The sequence below is a fragment of the Marmota flaviventris genome, chromosome 3 (assembly GCF_047511675.1).
Source record: "Marmota flaviventris isolate mMarFla1 chromosome 3, mMarFla1.hap1, whole genome shotgun sequence".
Classification (NCBI taxonomy): Eukaryota; Metazoa; Chordata; class Mammalia; order Rodentia; family Sciuridae; genus Marmota; species Marmota flaviventris.
This window is the reverse complement of record NC_092500.1, coordinates 131,841,414-131,868,119: the sequence shown is the minus strand read 5'-3', so window position 1 is coordinate 131,868,119 and position 26,706 is coordinate 131,841,414. Positions and strand designations below refer to the sequence as shown.

Below are 26,706 nucleotides of genomic sequence, written 5' to 3'. Positions count from 1 at the left end.
ATCTTCTTAGACTTCAAATTGTTGTTTACAAACTAGATTATCTTTTACTTAGTGTTATCTTAAAACCTTAATATTTCCTTAAGATATCTCTTTTTATAGGAGACTAAGGCAGGAGGATCACAAGCTCAACTCCAGCCTCGCTTGGTAACTTCCTGAGGCCCTGAGCCATTTAAAGAGATCCTGTCTCAAAATTAAAAATTAAAAAATGGCCTGGGGATGTGACTGGCCTGGGGATGTGACTCTGTGGTTTAGGGCCCCTGGGTTCAATCCCTGGTATAAAAAAAAAAAAATAAGACAAACAAACAAAAACCCCCACAAAACCCCCACCTTTAAAATAAAAGTTCCCATAGAACTTCTAGTTAGAAAGAGCAAATGTTTCTTTTGTCTTAAAATCACTGTTTAGAAGCAAATTGTCCAAAGAATAATGAATAGACTTTTAAACAATAGAGGAATGCTTACATAAATTGTAATACTGCGTAATTTCTGTTAATATTATCTGCTTCAAAGTTCCTCTAGCATATTTTTTTAATGCATGTCAATTATATAGATTATATTATATAATTATATAACTAGATTATATAGCCCATATACACCTAGGCCGTATGGTATAGTGTATTGCTCCTCTGCTACAAACCTGTAGAGCATGTTAATGTACTGATTACATTATGTAAACAGTTATGATACAATGGTAGGTATTTGTGTATTTAAACAGAAAAAGAGTAGTAAAAATACCATATAAAAGATTTTAAACAATTGGTATACCTGTGTAGGGCATGTATACGTGAATGGAGGTTGTAGGACTGGAAGTTACTCTGAGTGAGTTGTGAGTGAACAGTGAGTGAATGTGAAGGCCTAGAAATTATTGTATGCTACTGTAGATTGTATAAACATGTACACTTAGGACTACATTAAATTTACCAAAAATATTTTCTAATGGTGAGTTGACCTTAGTTTATTTTTTTATTTCATAAATTTTAAATTTTTAAAACTTCTGATTCTTTTGTAATAACACTTAGCTTAAAACATAAACACTTTGTACAAGTGTTCAAAAATATTTTCATTCTTTACATTCTCACTCTATAAGCTTTTTTCTATTTTAGAACTTATATTTCTGTTATTTTTTAATTTTATTTTTTTACTTTTGAAACTTTTTTTGTTAAAAAATCAAGACACAAACATACACATTAATTAGCCTAGCCTACACTGGGTCAGAATCATCACTGTCACCCACCTCCATATTTTGACCCACTGGAAGGTCCTCAGGAGTGTAACACACATGGAGCTGTCATCCTCTATGATAACAATGTTTTCTTCTGGAATGCCTCCCGAAGGACCTGCCTGAGGCAGTTTTACGGTTGATTTCTTTTTAATAAGTAGGAGTACACTCTAAAATAATAATAAAAAGCATAATATTGTAAATACATAAACCAATAATAGTCTTTTATTATCATTATCAAGTATTATGTACTGTACATAATTGTATGTGCTCCAGTTTTATATGATTTTGCTGTAGGTTTGTACCATCACCACAAACATTGGAGTAACGTGTTACACTAAACATTACAATGGCTGTGAGGTCACTAGATGACGGAATTTGTTGACTCCATTGTAATTTTATAGGACCGCAGTTAATGGTTGTGATCATTGTTGAGCAAAACATCATATGAAGCTTTTGACTTTATACCAAGAGTTGGAGATCACTGGGAATCATCTTAGAAGCTGCCTTCCACATTACCTTGTTTCTCATTTCATAGATTACTCTAAAACAACTAACTGAAGATTATTAGTTTTTAGACTTGACTTTTCTTAAGAAAGTAAAGTATAAATTTCTTTTTAATTACTGTTTTAGATGAATTCCACAGATTATTTATTTATATATTTTTGGGTACCAGGGATTGAGCCCAGAGGCACTAGACCACTGAGCCACATCCCCAGCCCTATTTTGTATTTTATTTAGAGACAGGGTCTCACTGAGTTGCTTAGTGTCTCACCATTGCTAAGGCTGGCTTTGAACTCTCGATCCTCCTGTCTCAGCCTCCTGAGCCACTGGGATTACAGGTGTGTGCCACTGTGCGGCAAATTACACAGATTTTAATATGTAGTATTTTCATTATCATTCAGCTTGAAATGTTTTCTTATTCCATTTGTGTTTTCTCCCTGATCCAGGAGTTATTTAGCAATAAGGGTCAGTTTTTTGTTTGTTTTGGGTACTAGGGATTGAACCCAGGGGAACTTTTACGGCCGAGATACATCCGCATCCCTTTTTATTTTTTTGTCTTGACAGGGTCTAAGTTGTTGAGGGTCTTCTAAATTACTGAGGCAGGCTTGGAACTTGCAAACCTCCTGCCTCAAGCCTCTCTAGGATTCTAGGTATGTGCCTAGGTCCTGGCTAGCAATGTGTTGTTTAATTTCTAAATTGTTGGTATTTCCTAGATATCTTATTATTGATTTCTAATTTAATTTTACTGAAATAAGAAGGGCATATCCTATATGATTTTAGACCATTCAGATTTATTGAGGCTTTTGTTCTTTGGGTCACCATTTGATCTGTCTTGGTGAATGCTTTTGAAAAGATTATGCATTATGCAGTTGTTGGTTCTAGTGTTATGTAAATATCAATTAAAATGAGGTAGTTGATAGTGTTGTTTTGATCTCATGTCTTTACTGATGTTTTTGTCCATTGGTCCATTGGTATCATTTGCTAAGCTCTCCAACTATAATACTAATATTGTCTATTTTTGTCTTTGATTGTATCTATCTATATCTATATATTTCTCCCTCTTCCCCCCAGTGCTGGGGATTAAATCCATGGCCTTGCACAGGCTAGACCATCACTCTATCATTAAGCTACACCCCAGGCCCAACTTTATATTTTTAAGCTCTGTTAGTAGATACATAAACATTTATGACTATATGTTGTTTTAGTCAAATCAGGCTGCTATAAAAGTATAATAGTCTGAATGGCTTATAAACAACAAAAAATTATTTATCATAATTCTGGAGGCAGGAAGACTAAGATAAGTGTGCCAGCAGGGATGGAATCTAGTGAGGGCTGTCTTCTGTGTTGCAGATTTTGGGCTTCTTATTGTACCCTCATATGGTTGAGGCAAAGAAAGAGAACATTCTCATGTGTCTTCTTAAAAAGGCACTAGTTCCATTTATGAAGGCTCCACTCTAATGATCTAATTACCTCCCAAAGATCCACCTCCTAATACTTTCACACTGGTGGTTAAAATTTCAACATATGGATTTTGAGAGAACACACACACACATTCAGTCCATTTAATATATAACTTCCTGAAGATTTGACCTTCATATTTTGAATTATCATGAAATGTTACATTTTACCTCCAGTAATATTCTTTTTTCTTAAGACTTCTTTATCATATGTGAATATACTTCAGCTTTCTTAGCTTACTATAATAAGCTAAGCATGGTACATTTTTTCAGTCATTTACTTTCAATCTGTCTTGGTCTTCATAAAGTGTATCTGTTGTAGATAGTATATATTTGGGTGTTGTGTTTTTAAACATTCTGACAGTTTGTCTTTCTTAATCTACCCTATTAGCTAATATTGACATTTTCAATTCAAATTCAGAACTACTGGGTTTTACTTAACGACTTCTCTTTTCCATAGGTGCACCATTTCTTCTGATTTCCAAGAGTCTAGCTATTATAGAATACTACATAATTACTTATTTGCTTAATTCTATACTATGCACAGACTCAAAATAATAATAGTCACCAAAATGCTTACTGCAAATAGTTAAAAAGTTGCATATGCTCCTTTACTTTTGCTAAATTTTAAGAGGATGTAACCGTTACATACTTTCTCTAACAAATTTAGTCATATTTTTAGTTCGCAAATATATATGTGTAATAGTCCTCAAATGTGGCTGTCATATATTCTTCCCCTTGATGTACATATTGACTGTTCCTTATCTGAAATATTTGAGAGCAGAGGGTTTCAGATTATGGGTTTTCTAAGATTTTGAAATATTTGCATGTATGTAATGAAATCTCTTAGGGATAGGACCCAAACCCCAACAAGAAAATTCATTTGTGTTTTATATATACTTTGTATACATAGCCTGAGGGTAATTTTATATAGTATTTTTAATAATTTTGTGCATGAAACAAAGAGTGATGGTGTGGAATTTTTGTAGTATCATGTTTTGGAATTTGAATTTTCCAATTAGGATTCTCAGTTTTGTGTGTATGCTGCACCATTCATCAGGAGGAAGAGCTATTTCCTCTGTATTTGAGTTGGTCTTGTGACTTGCTGGGATGAGCGTAATGTGGCTGAAGTTATGCTATGTAATATTTGAGCTTTCAGAGATTTGAAATTTTTACTTTTGTGTATTGGGAAGATTCAGTTTTGAAGCCCAGTCTCCATGTTTTAAGAAAGATGGGGTGGAGAAGGAAGACTGGCCCATTGAAGCTCTCAGCCAGTATTCACGGCTAGCTGAGGGAGTGAGCCACCTTGGATACTCCAGCCTCACCTAGCCTTCAGTGACTGAGCTTGGTTAACACTCAGGATGTCATCAGACATATGTGGTTATTGTTATGTTCAGCCACTAAATTTTGCAGTGATTTATTATATAGTCTAAATACCTGAAATCATTATTTTATAGTTACTACTTTATTTCTGTTTTAAATCACTGCTAGTTATTTGATGTAACAAGTTATTTGATGTCGCTAATCATTTTGGTGGTTTGTCACTTATCTTTATCATAGTTTACTCAGGAAAGTGTCCTGGAAATAGATTCTCTGAAAATAATTTTAAGTTACTAATAGTTAGCTGTTACCTTAATCTTTGGTTTTTGTTTTCTTTCCTGATTATTTTAAATGTTATTCCATTTTCTTTTAGTCAAAGCTATTAATGTTGATGGTATGATAATAAGTTGATTTTCTTTCTCTTGGTTGTTTTTCCCTGGATGTCCAAAGACATTTTTTATTGAAGTCCAGTGATTCTATTGGAGTATGTCTTGGTGTTAGCCCCTTTAGATGAGATTGCTGTTTGCTCAGGTTCATGGTGTATCTTTTCTTTCCATAGTTTCAGACCTTTTCTTTCAGAAAAGTTTCTCAAATACTTTTTAATTTTTGTTTTTTCCCCCTTTTAGGCATATTGAAGCTTTGTTTTCTAAATTTGTCACTTGCTTTTTTTTGTGTGTGTGTGAAAATATACAAAACATAAAATTTATTTTAACTATTTCTAAGTGTATAACCATTTTAAGTGTATAAATTGAGAACATTAAGTACATTCACCATGTTATACAGTCACCACTCTATCCATTTTCAGAATTTTTTTGTCATTCTAAATATGAACTCTGTGCCTATTAAAGAAAATAGCTCATTCTGCCCCATCTCCAGCCCCTGATTGTGATCATTTGCTTTGAATCTTTTTTTTAATACTTTTTTTTTAAAGTTAAAAACATGTTTTTTTCTCCCTTTTATTTCTCTTTAAGGCAGGAGTTAAGAAACTTCATGCAAATAGTCAGGCGGTAAATATTAGGCTTTGTGGGCAATTTGGCCTTTGTCACTGCAACTCAGCTTTGCCTTTGTACCATAAAAATATCCATAGATAATATATAAATGAATAAATGTGATTGTATTCCAGTAAAACTTTATTTACAGAAACAAATGATGGGCCGGATTTGATGTATGTGTTATAGTTTACTGACCCCAGTTATAAGGCATTGTCTATGATATTTTTTTCCCTTTTGCAAAGTGTGAGAATAAAGTATGAGAATAAAGCAGGGCAAAGTAACTTCTTTAGTTTTTTAGTTTAGTTTTTTCTTCTTGAAATAGCTTTATTTATTTATTTTGCTTTTGAATTATTTCCTGAATTGGTCATCTTTCTGATTCACACATGCTATTTTTTCATATGTTGTAGCATTTTTATATTATCTTTTACTAGTATTGAAATAACTAATAATTTTTGTCTGTCCTGTGGGCATTTTCTTTTGGTAGATATTAATGGTGTGTAGGGATATTATTTTGCTCACATTCTTCTAAGAGCTTTGCATAGATTTGACTTTAATTTTTTCCACTGCTTGTTTTTACAGATATTAATTTCATAATAATTACAAGGATACAAATAAGGGTTTGAGATGTTGGGAGTAACTCCCCTTATCTTTTTTCTCATGTTGAATATGCACTCTGGCCTAAAATAGATGAGGTTTCACAGTAAGGTTTATAGTAAGATCATCTCTTAGAGTAATTGCACTTAAAATAAGAAACATCACCTTCCTATTACATAGAAGTCCTTGTGGTAAATCTAGTCCAAACATGTGCCTGCTTTTCTCTCCTAGGGCATCCCCTTCTCCCAACAAATTGAATAAGGTCACAGACGTTATGTTCTTTCCAGACGGGAAAGTAATTTTTTAAGTTAAGAGGCCATAGAAATACATTGAAGGATAGAAAGCATATCATGAAGGGCCATGTTGCAAGAATCAATGTGTTAAAAAATAGAATCTTAAACTGAGAACCCAGAAAAGCAATCAAGGATTGTAAATTATTCTGAGAAAATATATTTTATTTTAGGATTTGCTTTTGCAATAAAATCATTAGTTTTGTGATAAAGTGAGGGAGAAAATGAATCATGAGTACTTGGTGCATCCTGATCATATACCGAAGACAGTTTTGTAATAAATGATTTTTAAGTAATACTAGCACAAGTTTTTTTTTTTTTTGAACCTTCACATAATGGTCACATCGCACTTATCCCACTTATTTTTGCCACAATTTTGGCTTAAAATCTGCCAAAATTTTGTGGTGAATACACATTTATGTATTTAATAGTCTCCTTTTGTTTCGTAGACAAAACAGTCTTAGATCGTTGGTTATAAAATATGCAGTAATTTCAGAGATGGGTGCCGCTTTATTTTCTCCTTATGTCAGGGTACTTGTATTCTTCTGACAGATCAGCTCAGGAAGTTAGGATATAGCCAGAGAAGGGAGGAGAGGGGAGGAAGCCCAAGTTTGAGCCTGGGAGCCAGGAACTAGTTTGAATGTCCTCTCCAAAACTTAAGTTTAATTGCCATTATAACAGTATTAGGAGTACTTTCACGCTTCTGTCGTGGGAGTGGGTTCCTAATAAAAATGATGAGTTCCTCAAGTTTCTGCTCTGCCTTGTGTGCATGCCTATTTGCTTGCCCTACCCTGTCCTTGACTAGATGCAGACCCCTTGACTTGATCTCAGAGTTTCCAGCTCCCAAAACTGTGAGCCAAACAAATTTCTGTTGTTTATAATTTTTCATTGTTTATAATTGTATTCTATTATAGCAGCAGAAAATGGGCTAAGATACCCCTCATTTATGTGGATTCATAATAAGAAATTGAGTAGGGTTAGTTTAGATGTATAGGGTGTGTGTAAGAACTAGCTGAAACCTTCCCTTATGGAACTTTGCTTACTGAAAAATAAAATGTGTACAAGAAAGAAACACCTAGAAATGGATTTTTAGTCCAGTGTTTTTAATATAAAACACTGCATTCTTTAAAAAGAATTGGGTAGGGTGAGTTTCTTAGGGCTTTCTGCTAAAGCCTGGGTGCTCAGAATAACTAAATATGGGTCTAATTTTTTTCGTTTTGATTTCAAGTAATTGAGGACACTTCTGAGAGTTTTGTATTTGAGTGTTCCTCAGGTTTCATCAGATTTCCAAGATTGCTCTTCCCCACGGTTAGTTGTTGGGTTCTTTTGTGGAACTTGTTTTGCCTGTTTGTTCAGGTATGTGTTTTATAGAATTAAATCAGGATGAGCTTAAACTGTTTTTTATCTATTTACTTTTTGGAGGCTGTTTTTTGGAGTGTGTCAGCTCCTTATTCAGTTTTAACAAATGAACTTCTTTCTTTTAAATTATTGGAAAAGCAGAAATAAAGTGCCTTTTTCCATGTAACAAACTTAAACTGCTCTTTGGTGGCAGCTATTTCATTCCTTGGACCTGCAACTTTTTCCCTCTATAGTAGATTTGGAAAAAAGTGAAGAAACCTTTGGTAGTTAGCAGATGATTTCTATTAACTACAAGTCCTAACTGGTAAAAAGCTGGTTTGAATTTACTGATTGACGAAAACACTTTAACACTATAGTTTCTGTGTTAGTTACAGTTTAAAAATTAATGAAACCTCCTGATGCCTAGTTATCCATAATACTTTTGAAAAGCTATGATATGTATAAGAAAATACTTAAAAGCCCAGAGGCCCTCATTTTGATATATTCTGCAACCATGGGAACTGTTTTGACATTCTCATCCATCCTGTTAATAAGTTGTACCCTCCTTTTCCAAATGCTTGGGTTGTTATCATCTTTCTTTTTTTTTTTTTCTCTATTTTTTTTTTTTTAATGAAATGACCTGGTATTGCAGTTCATGAAAACATGTTAACTATTTTTTTAAAAATGTTTTGGGATGCCAGGTTATGCTTTTCTTCTTTGCAGGGAAATATTTTTGTTTGGGAAAGAATTTCTTTTGAGCTAATTTTTAGGGCAAGATATTAGAAATTTGCTTCCCCCCCAATAATGGTGCTCACAAAAAATTAACAATAGAAAGTTGTAACTGTTATTGTATTGGAATTTTATGAAAGCAGATAAATTTGGGATATATGAGAATTTCAATATCTGTGAATTGCTCATAGTAGGTGCTCTATAAATATTTGAACAAATGAACTATGAAACTATGGCTGTTATGGCCAAGGATATGTGGCAGCTGTTTCATTCCTTGGACCTGCAACTTTTTCCCTCTGTAGTAGATTTGGAAAAAAGTGAAGAAACCGTTTTTTGGTGGTTAGCACTTCTGATTTCTGATCTTTTTGAGTTTTAAGTGTGTGAATTTTTACATATTCCCTATAACCATGATTCTCAAACTGCATTGGAATCACCTGGAGGGCTTGTTAAAACACAGGTTGCTGGGCAGCACCCTCCCTCAGAATTTCTCTTCCAGTGGGTCTGGAGTGAGCCTGAGAGTTTGTATTTTTAACAGGTCCCAGGTGATGCTGATACTCTAAGAGCAATTATTCTTAACCCAGAACCAATTAAATCACTAGAGTAGAAGGGTAGGGCTTTGTTCTTTTAAAATCTCCAGCTAATTTTCATGTGCAGGCAAGGTTGAGAGTTATTGCTTGAGGAAACATGGAACTCAGTTAAGATTTCTAAGTTGGGGCTGGGGATGTGGCTGAAGCAGTAGCGTGCTCACCTGGCATGCATGCGGGTTCGATCCTCAACACCACATACAAACAAATGTTGTGTCTGCTGAAAAACTAAAATAAATAAATAAATAAATATTAAAATTCTCTCTCTCTCTCTCTCTCTTTAAAAAAAAGATTTCTTAGTTATACAGATGTTTATGAATTAGAAAGTATTTTGACAGTTGTTACTCACTACTCATAAGCCTGTGAAGTGGTTTTTATATCAAGAAAAACTTGCTTGGTGTTCCTGAAATTGTTATAGGTGTTCTGAGATTATGAAATGAACTGAAATGTAACTGCTAAAGTTTTAAGACCATGCTCTACATATAAACCTAGAGAGATTTTTGCATGTAGATAGGGTGTTCCTAAACTTGCTTCCTAAAAGGTTCTACTAGGTTATATTCCTGACATATCCTTGGCCATATCAGCCATAGTTTCATGGTTTCTTTTTTTTTGAGAGAGAGAGAGAGAGAGAGACAGAATTTTAATATTTATTTTTTAGTTTTCGGCAGACACAACATCTTTGTTTGTATGTGGTGCTGAGGATCGAACCCGGGCCGCACGCATGCCAGGCGAGCGCGCTACCGCTTGAGCCACATCCCCAGCCCCATGGTTTCTTTTTTGAAATACAGCATATACACAGAAGTGTGCACAATTCAAAATGTACAGTAAGGTGAATTTTTAAAAGTGAATATGACTAGGTAACTAGTACGCAGGTCAAGAATCAGAACATTATTAGCCACCCACAACCTCCTACTTTTGGGTCTTCTGGGTCACTAGCCCTTTACCATCTTTCAGTGAATGTTAGTCTGTTTTTGAACATGATATATAAGTGGTATTATATAATTGATTCTGTTTTGTGTGAAATTCAGCTATCATGTAGTTTATTTTCCTTGTATAGAATTCCGTTGTGTGAACATACTACTTACCCATTTTTCTTGAACATTTGCATAGTTTCTGTGTGTTGGCTATTATGAATAGTGGTCCTACAAATACTTTTGTAGGTCTCTGAACATCAACATTTAAAGCACATTTCTTAGCTTTTTTCTAAATACATATTTTTTAATTGTAGATGGACACAATGCCTTTATTTTGTTTATTTTTATGTGGTGCTAAGGATCGAATCCATGCCTTTTATGTGCTAGGCCAGCGCTCTACCATTAAGCTACAACTCCAGTTTCATTTAACTTCTTAGTTTAAAAAATGGTATTCGTGTTTTAATTTGCATTTCTTTATTTCTCAGCTTATTGATTTTTGCTTTTTAAAAATAAGTGGTATTTCCTTTTTTTGTGAATTAACTAATTTTTTTCTTTTGCCTTTCGGTGTTTTATTACAATCATTGCAAATATTTTTCTTGCTTGTTTTAATTTTATCTATAAACTTCCAAATGTATTGCCTTTAATTTTTTTTTTAAAGGTACTTGAATATATAGTGTTTCTAACCTTGACCTTTGCATGTACTATATATCTTAGCCTCTTTGGAATATTTGTTTTTATCCTTTTACCTTTAGTTTTTCTCTGTTGCTTCTATTCTTGAGATCATGTAAATGTCTACCTATTTTTTTCTGGTTTCATGTTAACATTTACATCTTAATATATTTTGAGCTTTTTTTGCTACCTACTGTAAAAAAAATAAATTTTTTTTTTCCTAAGCAGGAAGCCAGTTTCCTTGAACCATCTATTGAAGAATATAACCATTAAAATGAAAGTAAAGGTGGGGTTTCTTTTTTATTAGGAGACATCGTTTTTCTTTTGACTTCTATTTACGAGTTCTTTCTTTGTGCTGTGTTTTAACTTTTCTCTCCTTACATTGCAATGATTAAGTACTTCTACAATCAGGTCTGTGTTGAAAATAAGGGAAGGTATACTGAAAACTGTCAGCAGAATTTCAGATCTTTTTGGACTTTTTCTTTGGTTTCTAAGATGATACAAATAGATATTTACTTTTGCAGTTTTCTTTACTTATGTCTAAGTTCACATAGCAGAAATTTATATTTGATACTTTGGTGGGGAATGGTCACAGTCTTCTCAGTGACCAAAAATAAATAAATAAATAAAATAAAGGAATTTTAGTTCTGAAATTTCAGTTTTGAAAGGTGATACTGTTTTTGTTCATGATTCTTGTGGCAGAAAGTTTGATTTCTTTGTTGTTGCCTCTTTCAGTCTCTATTCCTGTCTCTAAACTATTCTGAACTTCTTTTAAAAGGTACTTTAGGGCTGGGACTGAGGCTCAGTGGTAGAGCACTTGCATGAGGCACTGAGTTCAATCCTCAGCATCACATAAAAATAAAATAAAGTTATTGTTTCCACCTACAACTAAATATATATATATATATATATATATATATATATATATATATACACATACACACACATATAAATATATATATATATATATATATATATATATATATATATAATTTTTTTAAAGGTACTTGAATATAGAATGTTTCTAACCTTTACTCTTGTATCTACTATTTATCTTGGCCTCTTTGGAATATTTGTCTTTATCCTTTTATCTGATTAACTGCATTAGATCTTAGCTCACAGTATTACTTCATTAGGGAAGCTTTCCTGACGCAGACCTGGTTAAGTTTGAATTGCTATGTACTCTTGGTAACCCATGTGTTGTAATGATTTATTAGTTTTTATTGGTTAGTGTTTCTTGAAACAGCAATAGATTCTTATTTAGTTAATTCACGACACATAGATAAATATGCACATGTATGCACTATTAGATTTTTTGGTCATGCTTAAGTATTTTTGAGTGTTTTCAACTAAGATCTTTTTATGTTCAGCTTCAAGATTTTACATCTGATGTTTTCATTTCACTCTTACATGTAAATAGTTAACTAGATATGAAGTTAAGCATTGAAAAGCTTTTTCTCAACATTGAGAAGTTTGACTTCAGTCAATGATTCCTTTTATTTTTTTTTAAAGTTGATCTGTTTCCTTTCTGCAGGATTTAGATATTTCTTGATATTGTGTAATGTGTCTTTCAGTTATGTTTGGTACTGCATGAACTCTTATTAACCCGAAGGCTTGTTTTGTTCTATAGTGCTGGGGATCAAACCCATGCATGGCCTTGTGAAATTTTACATCTTTCTTTAATTATGAGAAGTTCTGTCATTATTTCTACAGTATTTCCTCTCCTCCCATCCTCCCTCTTGCCTATCTCTTCTCTCATTCTCTCCTATTTATCCCTTTCAGACACCTTTTGGAAAAGTTCTACACAGGTTTGGATTTAGAGCAATGAAAGCCTGTCTGGAACAGGGCTGGAGGTACTGTTTTCATATTCCTCAATAGTGTTTGGGAAAATGTCACAATGTTGAGGAATGAAAGCTTTCTTCTGGTTTATCACCCGTCCACCCACCCACCTGTCCAGGTATTTTAAACTAGAATCTGGGGTCATATCCTACCTTTTTTGCTTCTCCATTGGGTGATTTCTCCACTGAGTTTGGGAAAGGCATGTCTTTTTTAATGCACTTGATTAACTCTTTCATGTAAGCATAAATTTTCTTTCTAAATCGTGTTTTATAAGATGGAAAAACTTAATTGGTCAGATTCTACCTTTAACAAATGATAAATCTATTCACCCTCAATAAAACTCATTTTGCAGTTTATTTTCTAAACAGTTAATGTAAAAACAACAGTGATATATATTCCCTTTTGTTTAAAGTGACTTCTGATCAAATGATCAGAGAAGCTAATATATCTGTTGTAACGAATTAGAAAACGAAGCAATTGTGATTTTGAATATTAAGTGGAATGTTCTGTGTGTCATAGAACATTTATTATAAAATAAGCAGAAGCCTGTTTCGGGTTATCTATGATTTTGTGAATGTTGGACTGTATAAATTGAATCCAGGATATAGAAAAGCCTTAATATTGTTAGTGTATATGTCCTAAATCTTTCCCTAACTCCCAGATTAGAGAATATCTTTATTTCATAAAATGAAATAAAACTGAAAACCTTAAAGAACATTAGAAGGTAAAGAAAAGAAGGTACTTAATCAAGATAGGGCTGTTGCTCTGTATACCACTGTGAAATTCTGCAGATGCCTTTTGTACCCAGCCAAGTACAGATGTTATTCACATTTTTAATTTGGCAAAATTATAAATTACTATGTTTAGCAGACCTCTAGAGATGCTCACAAATATTTGGCACTTCTAGTGTTAGTGAATGATGAATCATTTGGCTAGAAAGAAATGTTATTTAAAAACTTAACTCTAGTGTAAATGTCTCAGTTGAATTTTGTTTCGTTGAAAATAATTTTGACACTGTTTAGAGGTTTTTTTTTTTTTTGGTATGGAAGTGGATTGGTAATTAATGTTTAATACAGAGGTAACTATATGTAGCGAATGGGCTATTCTAATTCTTTGTATTCTAGTTTTTTCCTAATGTTTTTAAAGGCAATAATGAACAAATTACATCTGTCACCAAGTGTCTTTTTATCTTTCCCATCTATGTTAGGAAAATGACGTGTGTGTGTGTGTGTGTGTGTGTGTGTGTGTGTGTTATTTTCCTAAACAATTCCAAACATTTTATTATTATTTGAGGTTTTTTTGGGGGGGGAGTAATGAGATCTTTTTATATGTAAGGAAAATTATTTTGAAGAATATAAGAGAGATGATATAAATTTTCTCATTGGGTAGGTCAGTGGATTAACAGTTCAAATGATATGTAGTGTTTGCAACTTTGCTGACAGTCCAATTAGGGGGAAAATGTCTTTAAGCTGTAACTTTGCAGCCATTAAAAAAAAAAAAAAAACCCAGCAGTTTAAAATACTCCAAGTATCTTAGGTTTTTCTCTTTTTATTAAATTTTAGTAGTTGTAGTTGTGAGTTACAAGATTTAACATTGGCTAAGGTTGTTTCTTTGAAGCTTTAATTTTGGGCAAGTTTAAAAGCTGAAGATAAGTGAAACAACTTTGTATTTTTAAATTCAGAACTGAAGAATAGATAACAGTGAACATTGAAATATTTTTAAATGGCCTTAATTGTCACCTTTTATTTAATATTAGAATAAGGAAAATTGTTAAGTATTTTCAGTTAAGCCATCTTATAAACTTAGATTTTTCTGAGTGTCAGCATGATTCTTTCAACATAATATATTTAAAGTAGTTTTGAATTTGTGGAATACTGTCATTGTTTCTTATACTTTTCTGGGGGTGGGTGGGTACCAAGGATTGAACTCAGGGGCACTCCACTTCTGAGCCACATCCCCAGCCCCATTTTGTATTTTATTAGAGACGGGGGTCTCACTGAGTTGCTTAGTGCCTTACTGTTGCTGAGGTTGGCTTTGAACTCGCAGTCCTCCTGCCTCAGCCTCCGGAGCCACTGGTATTACAGGAGTGAGCCACTGTGCTTGGCTTCTTATATATTCTTTAGGGGCAAGAATGTGCCGAAATTTACAAATCATGTTACTTAATTTAATATTTAGTGAAGAGTAGTTTTTTAGGGTGAGCTTTTTATTGGCCTGCTTATCTTGATTTTCCCCAAACATACCTCCATAAACTGATTTGCCAAAGTTATAATCCTGGGATCCTGTCGTTCTTGTTTTTAAAAAAAACCTACTGCAGTTCTGTGGTCTTTGACTTATCTATGCTACCACTACTATTCCAAGCCATCATTAACTCTTGCTAGACTAAGGCAAGTAAGCAGAATTTTTCTTAACTGGTGCCTCTGATTTTGCTCCTGATCTTTTCCAGTATGTTTTTTACATAGCTGATTAAGACTTAAACAGAATCAGGTAATTTCCCTTATAAATAGCCCTGTATAATGAAAACCAAACTTCTACCCATGGCTTAACCAAGTTGCAGCAGATACTGTTGATCATTCACCCAAATTCATCTTCACTAACCTACTAGATTTTGTTCAAGGCAGCCCTGTTTCCCAAGGAACTTTAAAAGACTTGGCTTTCCAGCCTGTTTTTGAAGGTGGACAGATGACAAACATTTTTGGCTAATGTGATATAGGTAGAAGTATTTGGAGAGGTTTTTGCTTCCTTAATAATAAAAAGACTTAAGAGAAAGTCTTTTCTTCCTTTACCCTTTCTCACTTCTTGCCTGGGAACCTGGATATCAAGATTGGAGAAAACAGCATGTGGTGATAAGCAAGTAGAAGAAAGCTTGCATATGATAAGGATGCCAGAGTGGAAAGATTCTTAAATGACTCCTAGTATCATTCATTAGTAAACTGCTTGTTGTGAGCCTGGTGTGTCAATGTCTAGACAAGTTGTGTGAGATAAGTGAATCCCTAGTTGGGCATTGTCATTGGAACTTAATGTGTTCCTGCCTGATACAGAGGCCCTACATAGTCAAGCCCTTAGTTATCTTTCTGACCTCATTTGCCATTTCCTCTTTTAAAGGTACCACATTAGCTAGTGGACAGATTTGGCTACCTGACAAACCCCTACTTAAATTGAAACTCCTTGCTGTATACTCTAAGGCTTGGAGTGAACTAGCTCCTCTGACCCCTGTCCTAACGTATTATTGCCCTCTTCATCCCAATAGGAGCAAATACCTTAAAATACCCAATGATTTTTGACAAATGTACAAGATATTAACAGAGAAAAAACAAAATAGAAGGATACAGAGACCTGAGTTTGTGGAAGTCCAGTGTTATAATTTTGTCAACTTTCCAGAATTCGAATCTTTGAACTTTAAAAAACAAAGCAAAACAACAAATAAAAACATAAGTTTCTTTGCGGAACTTGAAAATATTCATGTGGAACATAAAATAGCAATATTAATCAAGATAATTATTTAAGAGGAACAAAGTAGATTGAAATTTGCCTTGCTAATATCTAGACTTTCCTTAAAGTTATTTTAATGAACAAACTGACCCACCAAAGAGAAAAGAAAGGAAAATAAAATTAGATTTCTAATTCACATCTAGTATAGGTAGATGAAAGATCTAAATGTGAAAGCAGAATTATAAAGGTCTAGATGATTCCCAGCTTTTAGTGATTTGTTTTAGCAGTTTTTCGACTTAGCATGGTGCTAAAGTTATAAGTAATCAGTAGAAACTGATCTTTGAACTCTTGAGTTTTTATTTTTTACTGGGCTTGAAGTACAATACTCTCGCCTGGTGGCTGGCCAGTGGCTGCAGCTCCAAGTCAGCCACATAGTCACAAGGACAAAAAACCATTACTCAGTAGTTTCTAATGTGTTGCTAAGCTAGAATGTTTTGTAGGTTAGATATATTAAATGGATTTTTGCCTTAATATTTTCAGCTTAAAATGGGTTTATTGGGTTGTAACTCCATTGTAGGTATAGGAGCATATGTAATCTAGTAGAAAATGTAGGAATGGATAGAAATAGGAAAGGATTTCTTAAAGGTTGTATAGAAGATACAAATCATGTTAGAAAAGATTGATATATTAAAACTTGTATGAGATCAAACTGTAAACAGTTTAAAAATGAGCTATAAACAGAAAGTATTTATAGGGCAATAACAACTAGGATTAGCTTTCAGAATATGCCAAAAAAACAAACAAAAAAAAAAAAAAACAAGAAAAAAAAAAGTAAAGAAAAATTTCACAATCACTCTAGTGATTTTGTCTTTTTTCTATTCATTTATAGTTTTTATAAATACATGTATGATTTTTTTCTCCAGTATTTTGTTTCATATATTTTTACTCTTGAAGACTTTAACCTAAAAAATACTTTTGTATGTTTTAAATTTTTCTATAACATCCTTTTTTCTTACATATAGTTTGTACTTTTTGGTGATTTAAAAAAAATTGTGTAGAAATGTGTATAACAAAATATCATCTTAATTGTTTTTAAGTGTAAAATTCAGTGGCATTGAGTACATTCATAGTGTTCTGTAATGTCCCACTTAAGGATGACACATTATTATTTGATGATACTAAATTGTAAGTCCAATCTAACAGCCATTTACTTAACAAAGCATCTGTTGGACATTTAAATTGTTTTCATGATTTCCTGTAGGTAATTATGATATTCTTGATGCAGAATCTTTGTTTATATGTGAATTTTTTTATGATAAAGATTGAAAAGTGATAAATCAGAGGTTATATTTGCTTCAGCCTGATGATAACTGCTACTTTTTCAAATGTGTCTTACTGGTTTACAATCACAACAGTGTTGGAGCACAGTTCTACTTCACCCCCTTCTTCCGAATACTAACCACTTTCATTTTATGTTGTAGATCTAAAAGTTTTAGAAAAAATAAACACATACCTTCCTATTTTGCTTTATGGATATTATAATGAGTATTTTTTAAAGTGCCAACTGATAAGCTATGTTTAAAATTTATTTGATTATCATTGAAGAAAGGAATTTAGTTCTCAAACATTAGTGCACTAGTTAGGGAAAAGTAAGTTTTCACTCAAGGTTTATTTTAAATCTGTATGGGGAAGGAGAGTTATTGTCTTCCTGGGTAAGTAAAGTGTCTTTGGTGCAGTGGAAGAGCAGGGTTGTGATGGAAGAGGGAAGAAGGATATGGAAGTTGGGGAATCAAAGGGAACTAACATCTGTAAAGCTCTGCCAGCAAACCCCAGTAGGATTGTGACATTAACGTTAGTTTGCATCCTATATTTATGCTCTTCCATTTACTAATAAAAAATTGACATCTTTCACCCAAAATTTGCAGCTTAATTAGAATGATATTTTCCATGAAAACCTAATTCTGACTTTATGATTCATGTCTGTGGAAACATATCTTTAACTTAGGGACTTTTTCTTCTTGCTTTCCTAGAATGAATGAATTTTTATAGATAGCATGGAGCGTATATCTTAAAATAAATATTTTTCCTTACTATTGTCCATATGGTTCTCATTTATTTAATGTATGCATTAAAGTGGAGGAGAATATGACTTTCATTATGTAAGGTGCCATTTTCTCACAACATTACCTAGTACATAGTAGCATGGAGGTAGTGATATGTAGCCAATAAGACCTAATAAAATATAAGGTGGAAAAAATCATTTATAAAATGATAATAAGTACAATTTCCTTTTATATCTCATTGCAGTGTAGCTTGTGATATTATCATTGTACTAAAATTACTCTAAAATTATAAATGGCCATTTTTTTCACTTCTTTGTTGATCTCACTAAATCCTTATGCTGAACTTTACTTAACATTTTTGCTCCTTGATTTTATTCTTGTCCTGCTTGGTGTTTTCTACCTTTCTAAGCATTTGCTTCAGACTCTGCCTGGCCCTTCCCCCTTTTCTGTCTGAAAATTGATGCTTCTTTCTGTTACCAGGCAACAGTAGTACTGGCAGTAGTTTTTGAGGAGAGGCTAGGGTACTTCACTCAGCTTGGTAGAAAAATAGGTTTTATTCAAAGCCAGTTTTGAAGGAAAATAGAAGACACTTATTATTTCAAAAACTTTCATCTTTGAAATCTCTGAAGGCCCATGAAGCTTTTAAAGGAGATCAAGTAGGGAAGTGAGACAAAAGGGAAATATACATACATAGATTTAGTTAGCTTGTGTTACAGGCCTCCACTCTCAGCTTGCATGGTGCCTGTCAGGCCTTGGGAGTGTAGTTTCTCAGCATGAGGAAGTTGCTCTAAATTTCAGAGGTGGGGGTTTCTTCAAATTCAGTCTGTTTCATTATTGATGTTCTGATTCTATATTCTCAAATGCCTGTATTCCCACTTATCTGCCTGGTGATATTTTTAGTCAGTAAATCCAAGCTTGAATAGTTTCACTTAACCATCTACTTCACATATTTTGACCCTCCTATCTCAATAATAGATATTCTGACATAGTCTTTAATCTTTCTTTTTAGAATCCCGTTACCAGACTATTTCTGTTATACTTACATTCCTCTCCAGTTTCTCTAAAAATGTAATGGTGAATATTATGATATATCTTAGCCTTGGTTGTCGGCAGTATTTAAGTAATCTTTACCTTTTAAAATATAGAAATGTGTTTTCTACATGTAATTTTGCCTTGTGAAGCTTGAGAGGAAAGTGAGTGCTTTGGATAGGAGTCTTGTCTCATTCTTTGGTATTTCTGGCACAATTGCCCAGCCACATACCAAGTGATTAAGGAATATTTTTTTAATCAACTACATAAGTGGGTGATTAAAAGAGCTTCCATAGTTCTGGTTCTGTGAAATGAAGATCCTTTTGAACGGAGCTAATATTTTTTTGTATTTTGTTTGGCTCTTTTTTAGTATAGACTATTTAAGTGCATATTTGTTGGCTCTTTTTACAAAATTGGTTTAATGTATAAAAACATTTCCACATTCTTTTTAGGTTTTGGAAGGAAGGATGTTGTGGAACACTTACTACAGATGGGTGCTAATGTACATGCTCGTGATGATGGAGGTCTCATTCCACTTCATAATGCCTGTTCTTTTGGCCATGCTGAGGTTGTGAGTCTGTTGCTATGCCAAGGAGCTGATCCAAATGCCAGGGATAACTGGAACTATACACCTCTGCATGAAGCTGCTATTAAAGGGAAAATTGATGTCTGTATTGGTAAGTATTATTTGATGATACCTAAATTGTAAGTCCAATTTAAAGTACAATTTTAAATGAAGGCTTACTTTGTGTGTTTGTTGTGGGATGTGTGTGTGTGTGTGTGTGTGTGTGTTTGTTAAACTGTGGTATAAATAATGTTCCCCCCTAAAAGGTGAAGATTTATTGCTTCTTTGAGAGGAATTCCTTTCCATCAAAAGGGAAGTAGATGGGAATCTAAAGTTGTTGGTTAGGAACACAATTCACAACATTAGCTCTCCGAATGCAAATCAAACATCAACTGGTGTAGAACTAAATTTTGATGGATTACCATCGTCAAGTTTAATTAATTTATAGGCTATTAAAAGACTGTAAACTTCCCATCCTTACACCAATGAGAGCTGTTATAAAGTACAAATTCTTACTAAATTAGATGGCGTATTTGGATATGATAGCTTGGTTCAGAGAAAGTCATCTAGTACTAAACCAAAGACCTTCTCTGTAAGTTACTAAAATTGAACACCAGCCAGTTTCACTAGAACTGGAAAGCTCTGATTATGTGTTTTAGTGTTGATGGTCTTTATTTATTTTTATGTGGTGCTGAGGATCGAACCCAGTGCCTCATGCATGCTAGGAGAGCATGTTACCACTGAGCTACAACCCCAGCCCCCAGCCCCCTTCCCTTTTTTTTTGCAAATTACTTACCTGGCTGCAGAGTCTTCCCATTCCTGATTATGTGTTTTATATCCAGTAGTTAAAAGCTTAGAATTTTTAAGCTACAAAAAGTGATTTCAAACCTTATTGAATTTTTCAACCATTTTAAATATCTAAATTATTTTAATTTATAGTCATTCAGTATTTCTTTTTCACACATGAGAAATTAATATATTATTATCTCTTAAAAGAAATGTTTATTTTTCAGTTGTAGATGGACACAGTACCTTCATTTTATTTTTATGTGGTGCTGAGGATCAAACCCAGTGCCTCACTAGGCGAGTGCTCTACCTCTGAGCCACAACCCCAGTCCTCATTATTGTCTTTATGTTAACATTTTAAAAAATGTACTGGTGGTACCACTATTAAGACTTCCTCTTAATAGTGGTTTCCCCCTTATAGACATCTATTCCAGCCTCCATATATTTTTCAGTTTTCCTCAAATTTTTGCTTTATCTGGCACAACTTCTTTATCACATTCCCAGTCATTATCCTTGGTTACTTCAGCATCTGTTGACATAAACCTTTGGACATCCTGCCCATCTAGCTCTCTGGCATCTTCTACTTTGGGTTGATCCTCTCATTTCCTCCCGAGCTTCTCACTAACTCTGCCATATCCTGTGCCAAGTTCTTACATAAGACTACCTTGAAAAGCTTGAACTTATCCTTTTTTCTGACCACAAAACTTCTTAAATTACTTGCTTTTGTATGTAATCACTATTGTTGAACTTGATAGTTATTCTTAAACTAGATTTTTAGCATCCCTGTCATCACTATTTCTGTGTCATCTTATCGTCATATCCATTGGATTTTTATCTGTCATTAGTCATAATTTTACACGATTTTCACCTTTTTAAACTTCAGAATTAAGTTTTTATACCTATATTTATGAATTTTTTTATCAGTGCTTTGAATTTATTATTGAAACTAATATTCTTCTCCTCTTCATCCTCCTCCCAAAGTACACAATGAAAATACCATTTTTTATCTAGGTTCTGTTGATAGGATTAAGTATAGTGCTTGAATATTTAAGGAATGGATCCCTGCAGCCCCCAATTCCCACAGTCCTCAGTAGGCAGTGGCACATATTGCTCTTCTTTTGTTATAAGTTTTGTGGCCTTATAAGAATTGAGGGAAAGGGAAGAGTACCTGTGAAACTGTGATCAAAATATATTTGAGATACACTTGCTATTGAACTATGTAATAGGGAACTCAAGATTGGTTGTACACCTTTCTGATACTTACCTTTCAGGAACTTTCTCAATCCTTTGGAATCTCTGATAGCATCTATGTAATACTTACTGAATTTGAGCATAGTAAAAGAAATCTTAAGTGTTTCTATGAAGAAAATTTCTGTTTTTAGCTACTGAACAAAAGTATTGAAAGCCTGTTTTCCTTTTTGTTTGAGTATGATAATTTTCAAAGACTGGTCTACAAAATTGATTTTTAAAGGTTTTTGCCTAGATGATGAAATATCTTATATCTTAAGATTAATCATACCTCTATATATGAAATATAATAGCAAATATTATTATTGGCTTAAGGGGAGTTTTAAGGCAGATTGCCATAAAGACATGCTTGGTCTTACATCCTCACCTCACCAGTTTTCTGCTGTGGGTGAGATAAGGGGCTACTTACTTAACCTCTCACGTTTTATTATATGTAAAATAGGAGTACTATATATACATCTTTCTCTGGGATTCTTGAGAGGATTAGCAAATACATGTACTTAGAAGAATATCTTGTACATACTCAGAAAATATTAAGTGATATTAATTGCTGCTGTTACTATTGCTAAGATCTCAACTTGAGTTTTGACTACTCTGTTTTATAGATTTCCTGGTTTTCTCTGTTCATCACTTATTGACACTTAAAAATACCAATTTAGAAGTTTTTAACCCTTTAAAGCTACTATTTAGCTACCATGAAAAATAAGAAAGTATAGACTGAGGTTATTTAAAAACCAACTTAAGTGCTTGTATAATTAAAGCAGCTACTTAAGACTCAGGTCATGAAATTGATTAAAGTGATGTTTATGATACTTTTGTATTGTTTATGACAAACCCAATTTATGCCAGAAATCACACTTTCTGCCTTTAAAACTTAATAATTTCTCCATATGTTCATAATATAGTTTCAAGAAAATTAAAATAAATGCTGTTTTCTGCATTTATAACGTGATTTTTTTTTTTTTTTTTTTTGAGACTTTCTAAATGCTGATGCTTGGAAACTGTTTTAAAAGCAAATTGTAGGAATAAACTTTTCATGCAGTCAGTTGATATAAATTCTGGAAGTAATAATGATGGATATCTGTCATTTGTTTCTTTCTTTTTTTTTTTTCTCCTTTTTCATTCCTGGTTTTGGAGATTTGAAACTATGGATGTTCACAATAGGGAGAAATACAGAAACAGGTGGAGTCAGATATTCCTTCTTTCTACCCTTTGGGTAGTCAGTAATGACCTCTGGTCAATCAGACACTCCATTCTATAATGTAGAATTTTGAGTACAAAGTTATAGAGATATTAAAGAATCATTCTAAGCATCAGATTTTTTTGTTGCAGAGTTGGCAGTGGTCAGGCTATAAAGTTCTTACTAAAAGACAGTTATGCTTTCTTCTACTTACCGTATAGACTTGTTTTCCAAGGTTGGTTTTATACCTTCCTGTCTGTTCAGTTTCCATGTGTTAACATTTTTGCCTATTTCCATTGCCTTCCTGCTATTCCTATGTATATCACCTGCCCACTTCTTATTCTCTGGAATTTTCAAGGGTGAAGGGAACAGAATATATTGCCTTTGGAGGCCTCCTCTTGTGCCTCCAGGAAGGACAGCTTGCTGGCTATCATGGAAAGTAATTCTAAAGATAATATGGGGCATGGTTTTCTAACACATCTGGGATTCTCACTTTGGAATACCCCAACATCTGGACCCGAAACCTGGTAAGTTAAATGAAAAATAACCACTCATGTCAATTGGAGAGGAAGATTGAGAGAATAGTTAGCATATATATCTAGGACGATTGAAGGGATCAGATGAGTACCTAACTTAAAAATATCCCTCAGGAAAATTAATTAAAAATTAATATGGAAGAGACTTTCTGGAGTCCCCCAAAATAATTTTTTTGAAATCAAAAGTTCAATAAATGAATAAAAACAATATTAGTAGCCTTAAAGATCAGATTTGGGAAATATCCCCCAATATAGGCAAAAATGTTAACACATGAAAATCATGAGGAAGACTATAAATCCGGAAAAGGTAACACTGTTTTAAAACTCTACATGTTATAGGAGTTCCAGAAGGAAAAGAAAAAAGAACTAATGGAAGAGCTCAATAATAATTAAATGATAAGGAAGAAAATCCCATTTAGATGTTGAAAAGGCTTAAGGAGTTTCATACTGCATTGATAGGCTACATTGAAGAGGGGCCATACTGAAGTTGTCTGGGGAGAATCGCTGCCTACAGAGAGGGGAAAGAAAATCATTTACAACATTGAAGGCTTGAACGCAATGGAATACCTTCCAAAGACTGTTAGAAGAAAAGGATTGAACTGCAGCTCCCTTAATAGAGAGCAGTTCTTCACCTTTTTGAGAGTAAGAAAGGCTGAATGTAGTAAGTATGTTGTTATATTAGGAAACAAAGCTGCTGTTAACTTGCTTTCTTTCTGCACACTTTTAAACACTTTTTGTTTTCCTTTATCTTGTATATGGACTTGTGGGATCTTAACTCTTTATCTTACTTGGAAGTCCAAAATTCATACTGCTTTGTAAAATTTAATAGGACTTAAAAAAATAGATACGTTTTCTAGGATCAGTGGGATTATATCTTAGTGGTTAAAGTCAGAGACCAGGGTCCTTGAGTGAGTTAACATCTTTTGTTATTAAAATAGGGGTAAAAATTGTATGTCTTCTAGTTAGGGTGATTAAGATAATACAAGTAAAGCATCTTCATGTAATATCCCTATATGATATATAGCGTAATATCAGTATGGTAATGCCCAATAGCTTATTGTTGAAATAACATGATTAGAAATAATTTTCCTGTTATTACATGATATTCAGTTGCTTTTATATTTACTGAAAATGCAAGAGAAAATGAGATTTGATGGTATTTTTCTTAAAAGTCTATAAGCATATTGGTTTATTTGAAGAGATTAGGCAAACTATGTAAAGATAGTATCATTTAATAACATAATTAAAATTAAGTTGGTTATCTAAATGAACTAGTGAAAGCAATTAGCTGTAATTCTCATTTTCCCATCTCAGTTCAGAACTTCAGTTAATTATTTAACATGTAATAGGATTTCTGCCAGTTTTTTTCTCTCACTTACAATTTAGGAATTCTTTCTTATTAAACAGTTTTCCCCTATTCTTCCCCTTTTAAATTGATTCTCTCTCCTTCCCCCATTTTTTTTTTTTTTTTGGCCTTAGAAAATACAGGGCATACCTTCAGCTTTCAATCACTTACACAGGTAAAATTTGCGTTCATTCAATTAAATGTAATATGTCCACTGAGGTGAAATCTTGATTAAAAATAATTTAAAACAATGTGATAATATATTGCATACATAGTTTATATATACATATAAATTTATGTATTTTCATGTGTATATACATCTATGAAATTAAGTGGCAAATAATCTAATTGATTTGTTGATTTGTGGGCTGATATAATATGGAATTATCAGCCTTGATGAACTTTGCTTTTAGGGTAGTTGAGAACCATTGCCATCTGTTATGAAAAGCAATCAAGTAGAAGCCAGAGCACCTGGAGACTACCTTTGCATCTTCCATTAGCAAGCACGTTGGTTAGGGATATATTATGGGGCAGATTATTCTCTGTACCTTAATTGCTTTGATTATCAAATAAAAATATCTTGCTGGGGGCTGAGGCTGTGGCTCAGTGGTAGAGTGCTTGCCTAGCATGTGTGAGGCACTGGGTTCGATTCTTAGCACCATGTATAAGTAAATGAAGGTCTACACATCTAAAAAACTATTAAAAAATATCTTGCTGGAATTTTATAAAGACATTATGAGATGTTGAAATCCTATATAAATTTAATGTGGTTGTGCTTTTAAAACCTTTTCTGATTATAAGAAGGGATATATTCAGTTGACTTTTCCACATCAAAGATTCTTCATCTGTAGATCGAAACAATTGTAGATTGAGCATGTTCAGGGGTAGGAGGAGGATTGCCTCTATTTAAACATGTAGATTTTTTTTGGTCATAATTTCCTAAATCATATTGTGTAACACCTATTTACATAACATTTACATTGCATTATTATAAGAAATCAAGACATGATTTAAATAATAAGGGTGGTAGTTTATATGCAAATACTATGCCATTTTTATATGAGTGACTTTATTATTCAGGGATTTTGATATTTTTTGGTGTAGGGGTTGTCCTGAGGCCAATACCCTGTGAATAAAGAGGATTACTATATGTGGCAGACAGAATAATGGCCCAGAAATGTCCACATCTTATCCTGGGAACCTGGGAATATGTTACTTTACATGCAAATAGGAGTTAGGTTATAGATGGAATTATGTTGGTAATCATTAAAGAGTCTGCTTTTTTTCTTTTGTTGCTTGTGCTTTGGTGTCACATTTGTGACTACATTGCAAACTCTAGATCATGAAGACTTTTAAAATTTTTTTTATTTATATATGACAACAGAATGCATTACAATTCTTATTACACATATAGAGTACAATTTTTCATATCTCTGGTTGTATACAAAGTATATTCACACCAATTCGTGTCTTCATACACATACTTTGGATAATAATGTTTATCACATTCCACCATCATTTCTAACCCATGCCACCTCCCTTCCCATCTCACCCCTCTGCCCTATCTAGAGTTAGTCTGTTCCTCCCATGCTCCCCCTCCCTACCCCACTATGAATCAGCCTCCTTATATTAGAGAAAACATTCAGCATTTGGTTTTTTGGGATTGGTTAACTTCACTTAGCATTATCTTCTTTAACTCCATCCATTTACCTGCAAATGCCATGATTTTATTCTCTTTTATTGCTGAGTAATATTCCATTGTGTATATATGCCACATTTTCTTTGTCCATTCATCTACTCAAGGGCATCTAGGTTGGTTCCACAGTTTAGGTATTGTGAATTGTGCTGCTATAAACATTGATGTGGCTATGTCCCTGTAGTGTGCTGTTTTTAAGTCCTTTGGTTATAGACCAAGGAGAGGGATAGCTGGGTCAAATGGTGGTTCCATTCCAAATTTTCCAAGAAATCTCCATACTGCTTTCCATATTGGCTGTCCCAGTTTTCCCAATTTGCAGTCCCACCAGCAATGTATGAGTGTACCTTTTTCCCCACATCCTCGCCAACACTTATTGTTGTTTG

At 33.4% G+C, this 26,706-nt stretch overlaps 1 protein-coding gene across 2 annotated transcripts in view; it reads left to right on the top strand.

Annotated features, from left to right (window-relative positions):
• Positions 1-26,706, top strand: part of Tnks (tankyrase) — a 207,707-nt gene that overhangs the window by 4,209 nt on the left and 176,792 nt on the right. For both annotated transcript variants that reach the window (XM_027922696.3, XM_027922695.3), the window contains exon 2: positions 19,420-19,644. In XM_027922696.3, coding sequence (XP_027778497.1) covers positions 19,420-19,644 — 225 coding nt within the window. The remainder of the gene's footprint in view (positions 1-19,419; positions 19,645-26,706) is intronic.